This window comes from Lissotriton helveticus, chromosome 1_1, assembly GCF_964261635.1.
Source record: "Lissotriton helveticus chromosome 1_1, aLisHel1.1, whole genome shotgun sequence".
NCBI classification, from domain to species: domain Eukaryota; kingdom Metazoa; phylum Chordata; class Amphibia; order Caudata; family Salamandridae; genus Lissotriton; species Lissotriton helveticus.
The window spans coordinates 1391250064-1391264957 of record NC_136057.1 but is presented as its reverse complement, the minus strand read 5'-3'; the positions used below and the strand labels follow the sequence as shown (position 1 = coordinate 1391264957).

General features: G+C 46.5%; 1 protein-coding gene across 3 annotated transcripts in view; it reads right to left on the bottom strand.

Annotated features, from left to right (window-relative positions):
* MICALL1 (MICAL like 1) overlaps window positions 1-14894 on the bottom strand; it is a 363438-nt gene that overhangs the window by 46794 nt on the left and 301750 nt on the right. For all 3 annotated transcript variants that reach the window (XM_078684158.1, XM_078684159.1, XM_078684160.1), the window contains one exon: window positions 13106-13179. In XM_078684158.1, coding sequence (XP_078540284.1) covers window positions 13106-13179 — 74 coding nt within the window. The remainder of the gene's footprint in view (window positions 1-13105; window positions 13180-14894) is intronic.

Below are 14894 nucleotides of genomic sequence, written 5' to 3'. Positions count from 1 at the left end.
CGGTAGTGGGAGTTGAGGTTCCGTGGTAGACTCAGGGGTCCTCCAGGGTCAGGGATGCACTCTTGTTACACCCTCAGCGGCACTAGGGCGGCTGGGTGCAGAGTGCTGAGCCCCAACAGTATCCAATGGGAGATAGGGGCCTACAGTTGGTGGTTGCTCACGAGCAGGCCATTTGGTGGTGGGCGCAAAGCTCCTGGACTTTAGCTCAGGACAAACGGGGAAACAAAGTAGACCCAAAGGTACACCCTCAGCAGCACTAGGGCGGCCGGGTGCAGGGTGCTGTTTCGACGTCAGGCGCCCTGTTGTTTGCAATGGGGAACCTCTGGTTTGCAAAGGCACTGCAGGCTCGGGGACGAAGGTCTTCTGGGTGCGATCACTACTTCGATAGGTACGTTGGGATGTTGGGGGTTGGTTAGGCACTGTCGGTTTGGCCACCCAAGGCCATAGGTCGTCTGGTGCAGGGGTGCCTTTTAGGGTCGGAGTTTCTTACCAGCTCCAGGTTGCGGTTGGGGGGACCTTCTGGATTTAGGCTGCAGGCATCAGCTGGAGGCAGGTCAGGGGTTGGCGGGTCTCGGTCCCTACCATTTATTTCCAATGGCCATATTACAATAATCTGTGGCACCACAATCATAAAAGTAGGCTACTGTAACAATCTCTCTATCTTAGTGCCCAAAGAATCCTCTCTAGCCCATATCACTCACAAGTGTGCGCTAAGGAGGTCACTGAAGCGGACAAAGTGGCTTGCTTAAACCCTATCCAGTGGGCGCTAAAGGAATCCTGTTCTTCCAATAACTGGATTTAAGATTTTTACATGAAAATACAAAAGGAGCCATGGATTCCCCATTAAATTCTGGAGCAGGAAAATCTCCAAAATACTTTACTATAAGACCCCTTTGTTGATCTGAGAACTGAGCCTCTTGTTAACCGAGATAAAAATATAAACACTAGCCACAATACACTCAATTGTTGGGCCCAAACAGTGAAAAAACATTCCCTCCTATTCCTTTGTGCCAAGGTATTCTAGCCTCGCTTAAAAATAATTCTCAAAGCACACCAGTTTCAACCAATGTTCTCTCTGGTTTCTATCTACATAGCACACCCTTGAATTCCCCCGAGTGCAAATCCTATTAACACTTTTTCTCATGACATTTACTAAGTTGCTCATTGAATATTCATTTTGAGTTTTGTTGCAGCTCTGGACGAAGGACATCAAGATACAAATGCTGATTATCATTGTTTATCATATATGCCCTGATGAAGGGTTTAGTATGAACCCGAAATGCATTGGGATTGATTTTTTGTTTTTGATTTTGTAAATAGGCAACAAATTGTTTCTTGTTGGCTGATGTCAAATCAATGAAGAACGCTTATGATTTACTGGGGCGTGGCTACCAGCCAAGCATGGCAGACGTGAGCTGAGCTCGCTCCGTCCAACGCCCTGGAAATAAGCCGATTATCCTGCAACCCATGGTACTATAATTCCTATTCCTTCACCTACATGAAACGGAACGAGCACGAGCAGTGTGTGTGGGAATCTGGAGTCTGTTGAAGGTACGGACCGTATCGGGCGGATCAGAGACGCGGAGAGGCCTAGCTACGGAGAGGAAGCTGCGACCCACAGTGAGAGGGGAAGCCGAACGGAGGTCGATCTCGAGAGGCGGAATCCCGGCCACATCAGACTGCGGTAGTAATGTGAGCAGCAGCGCGAGCCGAGGTAATGTGAGCAGATACATTTGGAACCGGCCTGACCTAGCGAGAAAGGGAAGTGGGCAGAAGGGAGGCACCCCAGAAGAGTGGACCGGACCGCTACACGGAGAGAGGGGAGTCGCGGTCCGGACGTGCGGCAGCGGACGGAGTGTAATTGGTCGGAAGTTCTGCCCAGGACACCACACCCGAGGAAGAGACGTCCCGTCGCACCATCTGGAGAATTAGAGGGCACTAACTAAACAGTGGAGGCCCCTGCGACTGCCCGGCTAAAGCGCCCCTGTGAGTACAAGCGGCAGCCATTTTGTGAGTCGGGCGCAGAAGAAACGTGAAGGCACGGGGCTGGAGGAATTGAAATGGCACACTAACAATAACAGTCCGGCCTGCACTGCCCTCACAACTAAGTGCATAGAGATGCCCATTGCTTAATGTGGGGATAATATAACCCACCCCCGACCGATGAAGCAGTTGTTGAAGCGTATAGGGGTGGAGGGGCCGTGACCAAGGTGCGGCACGCATAGAGGGCACTAAGACGGGATCGGAGCACAGGCAGGAACCGTATAAGGGACCGGAGAGCGATAACCCTGTACGTCACTAGACGGACAATCCTTCCCAGTCGGGCGCCGGGCTTCTGACACCTCCATATATAATACAAGGGACAGTGGAAGACCGCGGCAGAATCACGAACATTGTGAGAGCATTGAGTGGAACTCGGGCGCTTCCCCCCTGCCAAGAGACGAAGTCCACAGATGAGGATTGGGGGCTACACAGAGTAGGCCAGCGGAGATTGCATTGACCACGCACTGTCACAAGCCAACTGGAATATTACGCTGGGTGAGAACACCGTGACATAGGGCTCCAGAATACAAGAGACAAGGGGAAGGGCCAGGAACAAGAGGAACGGCCGCAATACAGAGAGGTGTACTCGGACCACGAGAGCGGGGTACAAATGGGGCGGAATAGGCTCAAGCAACCAGATACAGCGCCGCATACCACGATACAATCCACGGGTTCTGAAGACCATCTGGCTTCCTCTAATAATGACATGATTCCACCGACGGGCATGGGCTCGCAGGAGGCCAAGTTGGACTTGATTCTAACCGAAATTAGGGCCTCAAGAGAAGCGTTGGAAACACGCATGGACGCGATGTCCACAGGTCTGTCCCTCCTGAAGGACGACCATAAAAAACTAGCGGAGAAGGTCTCGGAACAGAAACTCGCCTTAGATGATTTGATCCCCCAGCAGACGGAACACTCCACGAGACTGGAGGAATTGGAACGACAGCTCAGAGGATTGTGAGATAGGGTGGACGATGCGGAAGGTCGCTCACGCTGCAACAATATATGCATTTTAGGCGTCCCGGAGCGAAGCGAGGGGGCAAACCCAACACAGTTTGTGGAGGACTGGCTGAAGAAAATAATAGATCCTGCGGAACTCACCCCGATGTACAGTGTAGAGCGAGCGCACAGAGTACCCCCGAGACCACCTAGACTGGGGGCTCCCCGCGTCCCCTGATAGCACGCCTCCTACATTATAAAGACAGGGACGCAATACTAAAGGAGGCGAGGGAGAGAGCTCCAGTGAAATATGAAAATAGAACGGTGCCGATCTACCCGGATTTCACCCAAGCAGTGCAGAAAGCCAGGTCGTCCTTCCTAGGAGTGAAGCGCACGCTGCGGGATCGCAATATGAAACATGCACTTTTCTTACCGGCACGCCTTAAAATAATACATGACCACAAAGCTTATTTTTTTGACACCCCAGAGGAGGCATCTGAGTGGATGGAGGTAACGCACACACCGAACCCATCTCAAGAACATGCGGCGGAAGTGATGCAAGGGCACGCATCTGGCGGAGCGGAACTGCAGCGGGACCGGCGAGGAACTACAGAGAAGACGCCCAAAACAATAGGAAGCCACGCCCAGATTGTTGAGGACGAGCCACCGGAAACAGCGCAGTGGATGACGAACGCTCTGGCGGCACATAATGCTACAATTATAACGGACAAGAACAGTCAAGCCAGTTCACACACGGCAGAGTCGGACTCGAACACTAGTTTACAATTGTTCCCACACATCACAGCACAGATGGCGAATGACTTCTGATGAGATGTGATGAAGATGCAGACTGGTAACGTAAACATACAGATGATTGAATTGTTGGAGGAGGGGACAATGGTCCAGGGTATATGCTGATAACAGGGTGTTATGTTGCTGTTCAGAAAACACGACTAGGCTCACCCCCCCAGGCGAAGGCACACTTGAGTTGCACTCATACCCACGTTGGGTATTATTGTTTGGTCCTCAACAGTTCTTGAGTGGGGACCTTAAGGTTGGGAAGTTAAACACAAAAGTAGCACTTACGATGCACAGCACAATGAAACACACCCTTGGGATGCTGGCAATGTCAACGTTCTGGATGCTCAATGCCATGACGTCTCCTAGCACATATAAGATCTGCACCTGGAATGTGAGGGGGCTGGGATCGGTACATAAACGACATAGAATACTGTCGCAACTGCACAGACGGCAAATAACTATAGCATATCTCCAGGAGACCCACTTGAATAGAGCAGAGGGGGCCAAAGTGATCAGGAAATGGAAGGGACACTTGCACGCCACAGAGTATTCAGCGTTTTCCCGAGTGGCGGCCATCTGGATCAAAAATTCTGTCCCTTTTAAAATGTTAGAGAGAAGGGTGGATACAGAGGGGAGATGTGTGTTCGTAAGGGGAATACTTGATGGCTCTTTTATAGTGCTAGGCTGTATATACGCACCCAACACGGAACAGTCAAAGTTTTTTGATAAGGTTAGTGGGGTACTGTTGGACTGGTCGAAACACGACTGGATAATAGGCGGAGACTGCAATGCGGTCCTAGATCTCTCCCTTGACAGGTCACACCCCCGCTGAATGCAACTGAAAGCAGGAAGCAGTCGGAAGCCCTGGCGCGCTGGGCGAACGGCTGGGAACTGGCAGATGCATGGCGAATTAAACACACAAGTCATAGGGAATATACGTTTTATTCCCCACCCCACAACTTACACACCAGAATAGACTGCATATTCTGCTCTAATACACTAACAGGGTCAATTGGTTCCGTAATGCATATGGGTAAGACACTGTCGGACCACAACCCAGTGGAGCTGACGATACAGTGGGGGAGGATTCCTACCCCAATACCAACATGGCGCTTATCGCCGGGGTTGCTGGAAGACTCTGTTTTCAGATCCACACTATTAGAGGCAATCACGCAGTACTTTGCTGAAAACAGGAACACGGCTAGCTCCAGGCAAATTGAATGGGACGCCTTTAAGGCGACCATACACGGCATGGCGATGGGTACGAAAGTGGGCATTAAACACTCGGTAGTGGAGAAGCTCAGGGAAGTGGAGGGTAGCCTGGCGATGCTTGAGAATGAGGCGGCGGGCACGATCGATAGCCTTACACAACTCCAAGAAGCCCATGTTCAGCACGTGGAATTACTAGAGGAGCTGAGGGTAATTGACTACAGAGAATACACATGCCGACAACACACCCAAGCGGACAGGTCGGGCCACTACTAGCACGATTGGTGCGCAATGCTCCGGTGAGCACCCCTATAGTAGAGGTGAACGATCAACAGGGGACGGTACAACGGACACAATTAGACATAAATAACACGTTCAGAGGTTATTACGCTGAGCTATATAGCTCACACCCCCCACTATCAGACGGGAACTTTGAGTCCTTTCTATCGGACATACACATTCCACAACTCAGGAACACACAACGGGATGACCTAGCGAAACCCATAACATTGGTCGAAATCAGGCAGGCCATCAAAGCGTTGCCACGGAACAAATCACCCGGGACGGACGGCCTACCGGCAGAATTCTATATGACGTACATCGACATGATAGCACCACAATTACACACACTATATAACGAATCGTTGTCGTCTAGCACTTTACCAACTACGACACTACAGGCACTGATAGTCTCCCTCTTGAAGCCAGGCAGGAATGCTTCACAATTAGAGAACTACAGACCCCTGTCCCTGTTAAACACGGACTACAAGATCCTGAGCAAGATATTAGCGTCACGTTTATCCAAATATATTCCGGAACTGATACACCCAGACCAATGTGGCTTTGTGCCAGGTAGGAGTACCGCGCTGAATATGAGAAGATTGAGCCAACTGATGACACAAAATGACACGGGGGACAACGCTGAGGGGTGTATATCACTGGACCTCAAACAGGCCTTCGATTCCCTGAGATGGGATTATATGTTTGCGATGCTGGGCAAATTCGGTATACCGCTAGAATACATAGCGTGGGTAAACCTACTATATCTCCACCCCACAGCGCGTTTCCGAACCAATAAATGTATTTCCGAACAATTTACAATTGCAAAAGGGACGCGACAAGGCTTCCCATTATCGCCCTTGTTGTTCATTATCGCCCTGGAACCGTTATTATTTAAAGTAAGGACTCTAGCCTTAACAAAAGGGATAACAAGACATTCACTACCTCATATAATATTGGCTTATGCAGACAACATAATATTATACATTAAAGACATGTCGGATCGATTGGATCCGCTGCCGGAGATCTTTAACGATTTTCGAGGAATATCGGGTCTTACAGTAAATGAATCCAAATCGTATGGATATTGTTTTCATATGACGGTAGAGGACACTCACCTTCAGTTTGCGCCGCATAGGTTTCAGATGGCACCCACGACATTCAGGTACCTGGGGATACAGGTATACCGGAACGCCCGGGACTTACTAGATGGTAATTTGGGCAAGGCGCTCAATACTCTAAGGACTCAGGTGCAATTCTGGAACACATTACCTCTGTCTGTAGCAGGAAAGGCAGCAATCTGAAAGATGTTGGTACTGTCTAGAATGATATACTTTTGTACAAATCTGCCGCTCCTGATACCAATGGCCTTTTTTAAAACTCTGAATATGCTACTAACGGAATTGATATGGGGATCGGGTAGGCGACGTATCAGCCTAGCCAAACTACAGTTACCGACAGACAGGGGCGGTATGGGAGTGCCTGATTTAATTGCCTATGGGTATGCCTGCCAACTTCAATGGCTGGCCTATTCGCTGGCGGGTCGTAACCTACACGAACTGGGTATGACGGAGACCGACAGGAATAGGGGTGCCATACATCGATTGTTGCTACCAAATGCTAAGGTACCCAGTTCAGCGCCACCTCTGCTCCGGCTTGCTATAACACACTGGAGGAAAGCGGTCAAATACACCAATGCAAAATCGTCATACACACCCACAATACCCCTGCTGGGGATTCCACTAGGGTCCGGCACACTTACGGAACTAGAGCTGAGGCCCTGGCATGATGCAGGAATCACACAAATAGGGGACTTTTTTGCGGAGGGTCACATCATGACACATGCAGATTTTACACGCTCACATAGGGCCCCTGGGGCATTATTCTTATTACACGCGCGGGTCGCACATTACATAACTACGACTTGGGCACAAAACAGTATAGAACCAACCACGAATTCACTACTTACAATGCAATACCTGATGGGGACGGGCAGTCGCTTGACCAAGTGGCTGACCAGTGGAATTAGAGATAACAGGGCGATTTCACTACAACCTATCCGAGAACGCTGGGAGGGAGATATGAGCCGAGAACTTAGAGATAAGGAATGGGAGAAGATACTGAGGTTCCCTAAATAGGTGTCGCGTAACCCTAAATTCAAATGTATTCAATTAATGGTTGTTCACAGAGCATATCTCACTCCCCACCGATTACACGCCATGTTCCCAGAGTCGGCAGACACGTGCCCCAGATGCGGGTCGGAAGATGCAGGACTACTGCATATGTTCTGGGAATGCCCCAGGATAGGCTACTATTGGGGAACTGTACACGAGTTTCTAGCAGGGGTTGCCCCGGGCAGGCCTTACACGTCACCGTTGTACAGTGTACTGGGACTAGATCATACCGAAAAGAAAAGGAGCGCCGCTACACGCTTCGTAGATATGGCACTGTTATTAGCAAAATGGACAATAGCGATGAAGTGGAAGTCAGCTAGACCACCAGATGTTGAGGTTTGGTACAGAGAAGTGATACGGTGGGGGAAGGCGGAAGGAATGGAATTACAAAGGGAGGAGCGTAGAGGACTTAGAAAAACACATATTTCATTAGAATGGAACTCCATGCTGGTGGAGTTTGAAACATGCGCTAAATCACACTTGGAGTAGACATGTACTACGATGGGCTGTACATGGGGGGGATACCCGAGTCAGGTCTAAGTCGCCTCATCTGTTTAGTGCTCATTAAGGATACCCCGTGCACTCACACAGGAAGGGTAGCGGGGTTCGACATCATGATTCGTAATTCACGATACAAAGGGAGAGAACTGGTCGGAAGAATGGACCTATACTACAAAATGGAAATATGTGACATTGCCAGAAAGAGAAATATATGTGCGAAATGTAAAGTGCTTGGGATTGAGGGAGGGGGGAGTTACGAATATGCGGGAGTTATATTAAAAAGAAAAACTGCATTGTAAAACGCAATTAACATGGAAGAGTATAAACATATAATTGGATAATGGATACATAATGATGTAAACAGTATGATTATGCAGATGGTGCAGTAATAAAAATATTTTTTTTTTAAAAGAACGCTTATGATTTACATAAATACTGTTTGAACTCATGAGAGTGACATCTACTGAGTATTAAGTTGTGTATTGCATTTTTTCTTAAAACGATTCTTGTTCATTAGATTACATACAAAAATGTTATGGATTTACGTAATAGAAGTGTGTTTACTTTTGTAGAGACATCATTGTCTTCAGCTGTGCTACACATAGGTTGTGGTTTTCCACTGCCTTGTTTTATTACACTTCACTGATAGGGCATTACCTTTGGATAGGGGGTGTGGGGACCTGGATGTGAAGTTTTGGCATTTTTTGTTCTCTACTGTCGCAGAGAGATCTATTTTTGAAAAGCCCTAGCTGTGGAAGTATGGGAGGAGGACTTGGGGGTGGAGTTCCCACTCAGAGTCTCCTTGCTGTATCCTACTGAGGAGGTCGGCAAAGTCATTGTCTGTCTTGGGAATGTTCTCTGCTACAGTTGCTTTCTGTGGTGCATTGCTCAACCCCAAATGGTCTGAGAGAGGCATTATAGCTGTAAAGAGTGTGTTCCCCTCCCCTGTTTTTCTACATAGTACATCTCTGTCCTATTGTCCGTACGTACTAGGACAACCTTGCATATGAAGTGAGGTAGAAATGCTTTCAGCTTTAGGTGCTAAGTAGTTGATATGGAGATTCTGATGTTTGCTGTCCCTGAACTGTTAAAAGTTGTAAGTGAGCACCCCACCTTGTAAGGGATGCATCCACTGTTGGCTCAATCTGTGGAACAGGTTTGACACAGGGCCACCCTTTTGATAAGTGTTGTGTGTTCCACCACTGCAGTGAACAATGGGTACAGCTGTCTACCAACACTAGATCTTGTAGTTGACTCTGTGATTGATGTGCTAAGCATTCCCGTAGAGGATGCATGTTTAATCATGCATGAGGTACTATGGCAAAGCATGATGCCATCATTCCCAGTAGCTGCATGAAAGTTCTGACTGGTAGATACTGATTGGTCCTATTTCACTGTTGAGCATCACTCCTGACTCTTAATCCCTACTGATGTAGAAGATTTATGGTAGTTTGAGTGTGTTGTAGACACTGGTGGTATGTGTTGGCTTTGCTAAGCCAATCGTCGAAATATTGGAAGACATGAATCTGTTGTCTCCTTAGAGGAGCTGCTACCACTGCTAAGCATTTTGTTAATACTCTGGGTGCAGTAGTAGTAGTTCCAAATGGAAGCACTTTGAATTGATAATGCTTTCCTGATACCACAAATCTGAGATATCTGCGGTGACTAGGGATGTGAAAATGTGCATCCTTTAAGTCTAGTGTTGACATAAAGTCACCTTGTTGCAGTAGTGGAAGCACTTGTTGAAGTGTGACCATATGGAAGTGTTCTGATGGTATGTAAAGGTTTAAAGGCCCGAGATCTAAAATTGGCCGTAGAGAACCGTCACTTTTGGGTATTAGGAAGTAAAGTGAATAAATGCTGAAAATTTACTTCTTGTAGGAGCAATTGCTTGTGCTCCAGAGACAACCTGTGATTGCGAGGTGGGCAAATGGGAGGATTGCTGGTGAGCTCCATGCAATAACCATACTGGATAATGTCCAACATCCACTTGTCTGATATTATTGATGGCCAAGTGGGAAGAAACATTTGTAGACGTCCCAGACAGGTGTACGGTAGTCGGGGGGAATGGTTTTGGAGTCACTGCTTGTTGAGTGATGGTGAAGTACAGGTTGGTGAACCTTTACCTTTAGAGTTGTTGCCTCTATATCCACCTCTAAAAAATCCTCTAGAGTTAAAGGATTGGGTTTGGGGCCTGTATGAAGATGTGGACACATCTGTGGATATAGTTTTTGAACCTCCCTTTTAGAATGAGCGACAAAAAAAAACCTCTATTAGAGAATGTCTGAAGTGGCCCCATTGATTTAGCCACTTCTGTATCCCTTTTCAGATTTTCTACTGTCTCATCCACTTGTGGTGCGAAAAGATGTTCTTTATCAAAAGGAGCAGTTACAATTGTTTGTTGGACATCTGGTTTAAAACCAGAGATACGCAGCCATGGGGGCCTTTGGAGGAGAATACTGGTGTTGACTCCTCTGGCTGCAGTGTCAGCAGCACCTAGTGCACACCTGATAAAGGAGTTGGAGATAAATTTTCCCTCCTGCACTCATTCTTGTCCTTTTGTCTTGTGTTCCTCTGGGAGGTATTGGATTAATTCTTCCATTTTATCCCAGTGGGCTCTATCATACCTTGCAAGCAAGCACTGTGTGTTAGCTATACGCCAGCAATTGGCTGATTGAGAAGCCACTTTTTTTTCCCTGAGGCATCTATTAATTTAGATTCTTTGTCTAGTGGTGGTGCATCAGCTGATGTTTGTAAATTTGCTCTTTTACAATCATTAGACAGTATAAAAGAATCTGGTGTAAGCTGACCTCTTATAAAAATGAGGTCAGATAGTGGGGGGGGGGGTTCTATTTTTTGTCAACCCTTAAAAATATCCTCTGCATGACGCATCATGCCTTTTAACATTGGGAGACTGTGATGTTTTATGTGTAGCCCCTAATGTTTCAAATAGGACGTCTTCATCTAAGGCTGCTTTACGTAATGTGACCCCATAATACGTAGCTGCTCTGGGTATAAACTCCTGATATGAGGTGTTGTCATCAGGAGGTGAAGGTGTTGCAGGATAGAGATCAGGATCGGTCTCTCCTGGAGGGTCTACATTGTAGGCATTTAATGGGGTTCTGGTGGTGCTTCATAGGTGCCCGCCCCCCTCCTCTGCATCAGGGTCTGCGTGAGAACACTGAGGTGTAATGTTTAAAGGATTTCCTGGTGAATAAGGTGTTAATGATACAGGTAAAGATGGTAGTGGTGGTGAATGAGGAATACAGTGGAAGGGACTGGTAGCAATGTCTTTTTTTTAACCACTTGGATGCTAAGGTGTTTTATGGCTCCGCATGCACTTTCCATTGAAATCAATGGAAACTCCATGACGAGTTACCCTTGTCATTAGCACTGAAGGGGTTAAGGCATGTTATATCCAGTGTTCTCTAGAAAAGAAATCTTCCTTTTGGAGGGTGGTGGTAGCTCAGATTTTGCTATGATTCGCCAAGTCTCTGGATGAATATTACGTTTTTTTAGTTATGGATCCCGTTTCTCCTGCATTGTTTCCAGAATTAGTTCTGGAAGCGTTGCATGAGCAGGTTTATGTTTTGGTGACAAAATTTTTAAGCCGAACCAGGCTTCTCTTTTTTGTCCTTTAGAACTGAAGTTTTTGCCGCGGAGGTGGAGTCTCGGCTCGAACCACAGTTGTGCTTTCAGTGCCGAGCCGGAGGGTGGGGCGTTGGAAGCAGAATCTCGGGGCCTACCATGGCCAGTGGTGCCCCGAAGCTTTTTGTTTGGAGGAAGCAGGTTTTTGTGTGGGCAAAGAGGTTTGAGTACTCGCGTAACCTTGACCAGCTGGAACATCATGGGACTCCAGTTTTATTTAGAGTTCTGAATCGGAGTCTTGGAGAGACTTCAGCTGCCGACACTTCCAAATCTTCCTGTTCGGTATCTTGTTCTCCGAAGATATCGGGAGTGTCTTCAGTGCTCTGCCTCTGCATCTCTTTCCGGTGAGCTCGGTGGTCCTGCAAGTTATTCTTGGATCGAAACGACTGACAGGCCTCACAATCTTCTTCTCTGTCCTCCTGGCAGAGGCACAGATTGCAGACTTTGTGAAGGTCGGTGCACTGGGGCTTCGAGTGGCACAGAGGGCAGAATTTAAATGTAGTCCATTCCATCAGCTGATTTGGAAAGATACGTTGGACAGACTAGGCCCAAAGACTGCAGTTGGAGTATTCCAGCCTGACTAGGGAACGTTTTCTGATTTTCGACACACGAGGGATGGTGAAACACGTTTGAAACAATACCAACAAGGGAAGAGTGATTGGAGCACCAAAGGTAACCCGAAAAATGGTCTCGAACCGGAGCGCCGCAATACATATCCGAACCTGATGGCAGAAATAAAACAATCTAACAATGGAGTCGATGCCCATGCGTAGTATAAGCAATAGAAAGACACCTTACTTTGTGACTCGAAAAGACTTCTTCGTAGAAAGACAACTTGCAAACATCAGCATCCAACACTAGATGGCAGGAGTATCCAAAGTATGGGTATCAACAGCACACGTCTCGAACATGATAGTTTGACTCGCATGCTGCCCATTGGTGTTTAATCTCAGAGTTTGTGGTTCTACTAAGAAGTTTCTGAGCAGCTTCATTTCCATATCTACCACACTAGACTCAACTGAGAGGTGTATGCTATACATCTTTGTTATTCAACCAATAGCATACATCCCTTCAGTACCATTTTAAATTGCCCTAAAGGGGCAATGGTGACAGTAAAAGGTAAACCTCAACTCAATTCTGTCTTTGTTTGAATAACAATAAGCTGCACACCCGAGTTTTTCCATATGCTCAACTTTTTCTGCGACTCCCGATTCCCACTGTGGGTCACAGTTAACCTCAGCATAGGCCTTTCTGACTCTGTGCTGTCGCATCAATCCCTGGCTTCTCTCCCTTTGCAAGGTTGTGGTAAATACTGGCACCTCCACTGTACCCTGTTAGAGGCAAACTTGTGACTGCAAAGGAGAGCTAATCACCCACATACAGCGCGCTGCACTGCAAAGCAGCACATAACAGAGCTCACCTCTTTCCCCAAAGAACACCTAACACATCCACTTCTGTCTCTCCACAGAGAGCATCTCCACAGAGTACAACACTCTGACATATTCACTCACCAGGTTTGTTGAGAAGGCATCGGAGCTCGTATTCCACATCAGCCTGACGCTGTTCCAAGTTTTGCTGCTTAATGCTGATGGGATAAAATTTAGACCATAAGAAAAACCTTTTCTTTACCCTTTCCACACCCCAGCCAAATCTCTTGCATTTTTGACATCTCACATCACTCAAATAGTTCACCATTGTCTTTACATTTTCTAGCACAAGGCAGGTTTTCAGTGACCATTTATACAGCACACTAAATCAAAGAAATCTTTCAAACTTCAGATAAAATCAACTGTTGGAGCTTACATAATAGGTGTCACTAGCCAATTCAATGGCCTGTGCTTTATGTTATTTTATGTTGCTAGCAAGAGTTATCCTGTCTGCAAAAATGCTTTAAATAACGGAGAAAAACTTGTCTCTATGGGTGCGCCAACAAGTCACAGACATGCGCCTAGAAAGAGTTCCGCTCACAAAGGTAACATTTAATACAAATACAAAAAAGTTACAAATGGTATACATTGAATTACATCCCAAGACCTAAATAAAACTTGAGTTTTTTATTTCTTATTTTTATTCATATCAAAGCGACCAAATTAGACATATTGAGATCAAATCGGGGTGATAAATTCCATACAATCAATAAATGGGTAAAGACAACTGTGTCAGAACACAAGAGAGTCATCGCATCTGATCTATCAGGCATACCGCATTCATACGCATCAACATCAGGCAAAAAGTGGGGGGGAAACCATGCAAAAAGGGGCACTTTCCTACAATCTAATATCAGTAGGCTACCTTATTAGCCCTATCTTCTTTAGGAGTGGTCCATGCCCCCCTGTCTACTCCCCTTAGAAAAATCCCTTGTCTCAGCATAAACCTGGGACCGTTTCCGTAAAGAGATGTTTGACGGGTTAACATCTGTGATTTATTTTCTTGCAAAGACATTACAAATGATTTCTTTCCACGCTGCACTGGTGTTGAGTCCTCCTGAACTGGAAATGACAGTTGCCTACACCTGCTTCTATTGGACCTCTGGGCATACCTGTTGCCCTTGACCACTGCTAATTACTATAAGTGAGTCTTCCTAAGCCAGCCGAGCTCAATGTGGATAGGGATTTGGGTACTAGTGATTCTGAATGATTTCTCTACATCACCCTGATGATAGCTGTTGAGTCACCCTCAGCCATGCCCCCTTGGTTAGCCAAAAGATTCCTGCAATGTGCCCCTATATCACTCATTGTACACTATTAGCCAGGGTTGGTGCTACATAAGGCACTTGTGTAGAATGCAGGAGTGGGTTCAGGGATAGTCACAAGGTGGGTTCAAGTCCTCTACCACTTCTCCTGCAAGCAGACAATAGGTTCTATTACATTGCACAGACAAAGGGTTGTAACATCTAATAGTTATGGGTGTTTAATTTAGGGTTTCGGTCTAATTTAAACATATTTGATCAAGTTAAAAATGATGACAAGAATTTATTCATCAAAAGAATAAATTACTAGGCTCTTCTCTACAACATGTTCGTTCATTTATTTATTTGATGGCAGTAGGAATTGACATCCACTTATCAGCTGGAAGGGTTCAGTTAGCCCACACTAATGGTATGATATTTTATTTTGAGAGGAGTTAGGGCAGAAATAGTATAGAAACAAAGCTCAGGGTTTAAAATGCTAAGAGCATCCCAAAAGCAATATACAGGGCATATATTTCAGATATGTGAACTCCACAACTTTACAAATGGAAGAAGTAACATGTGACGTACCCTGTAAGCATCTGTTTGTGGCATTTAATGCTGCGGATTGA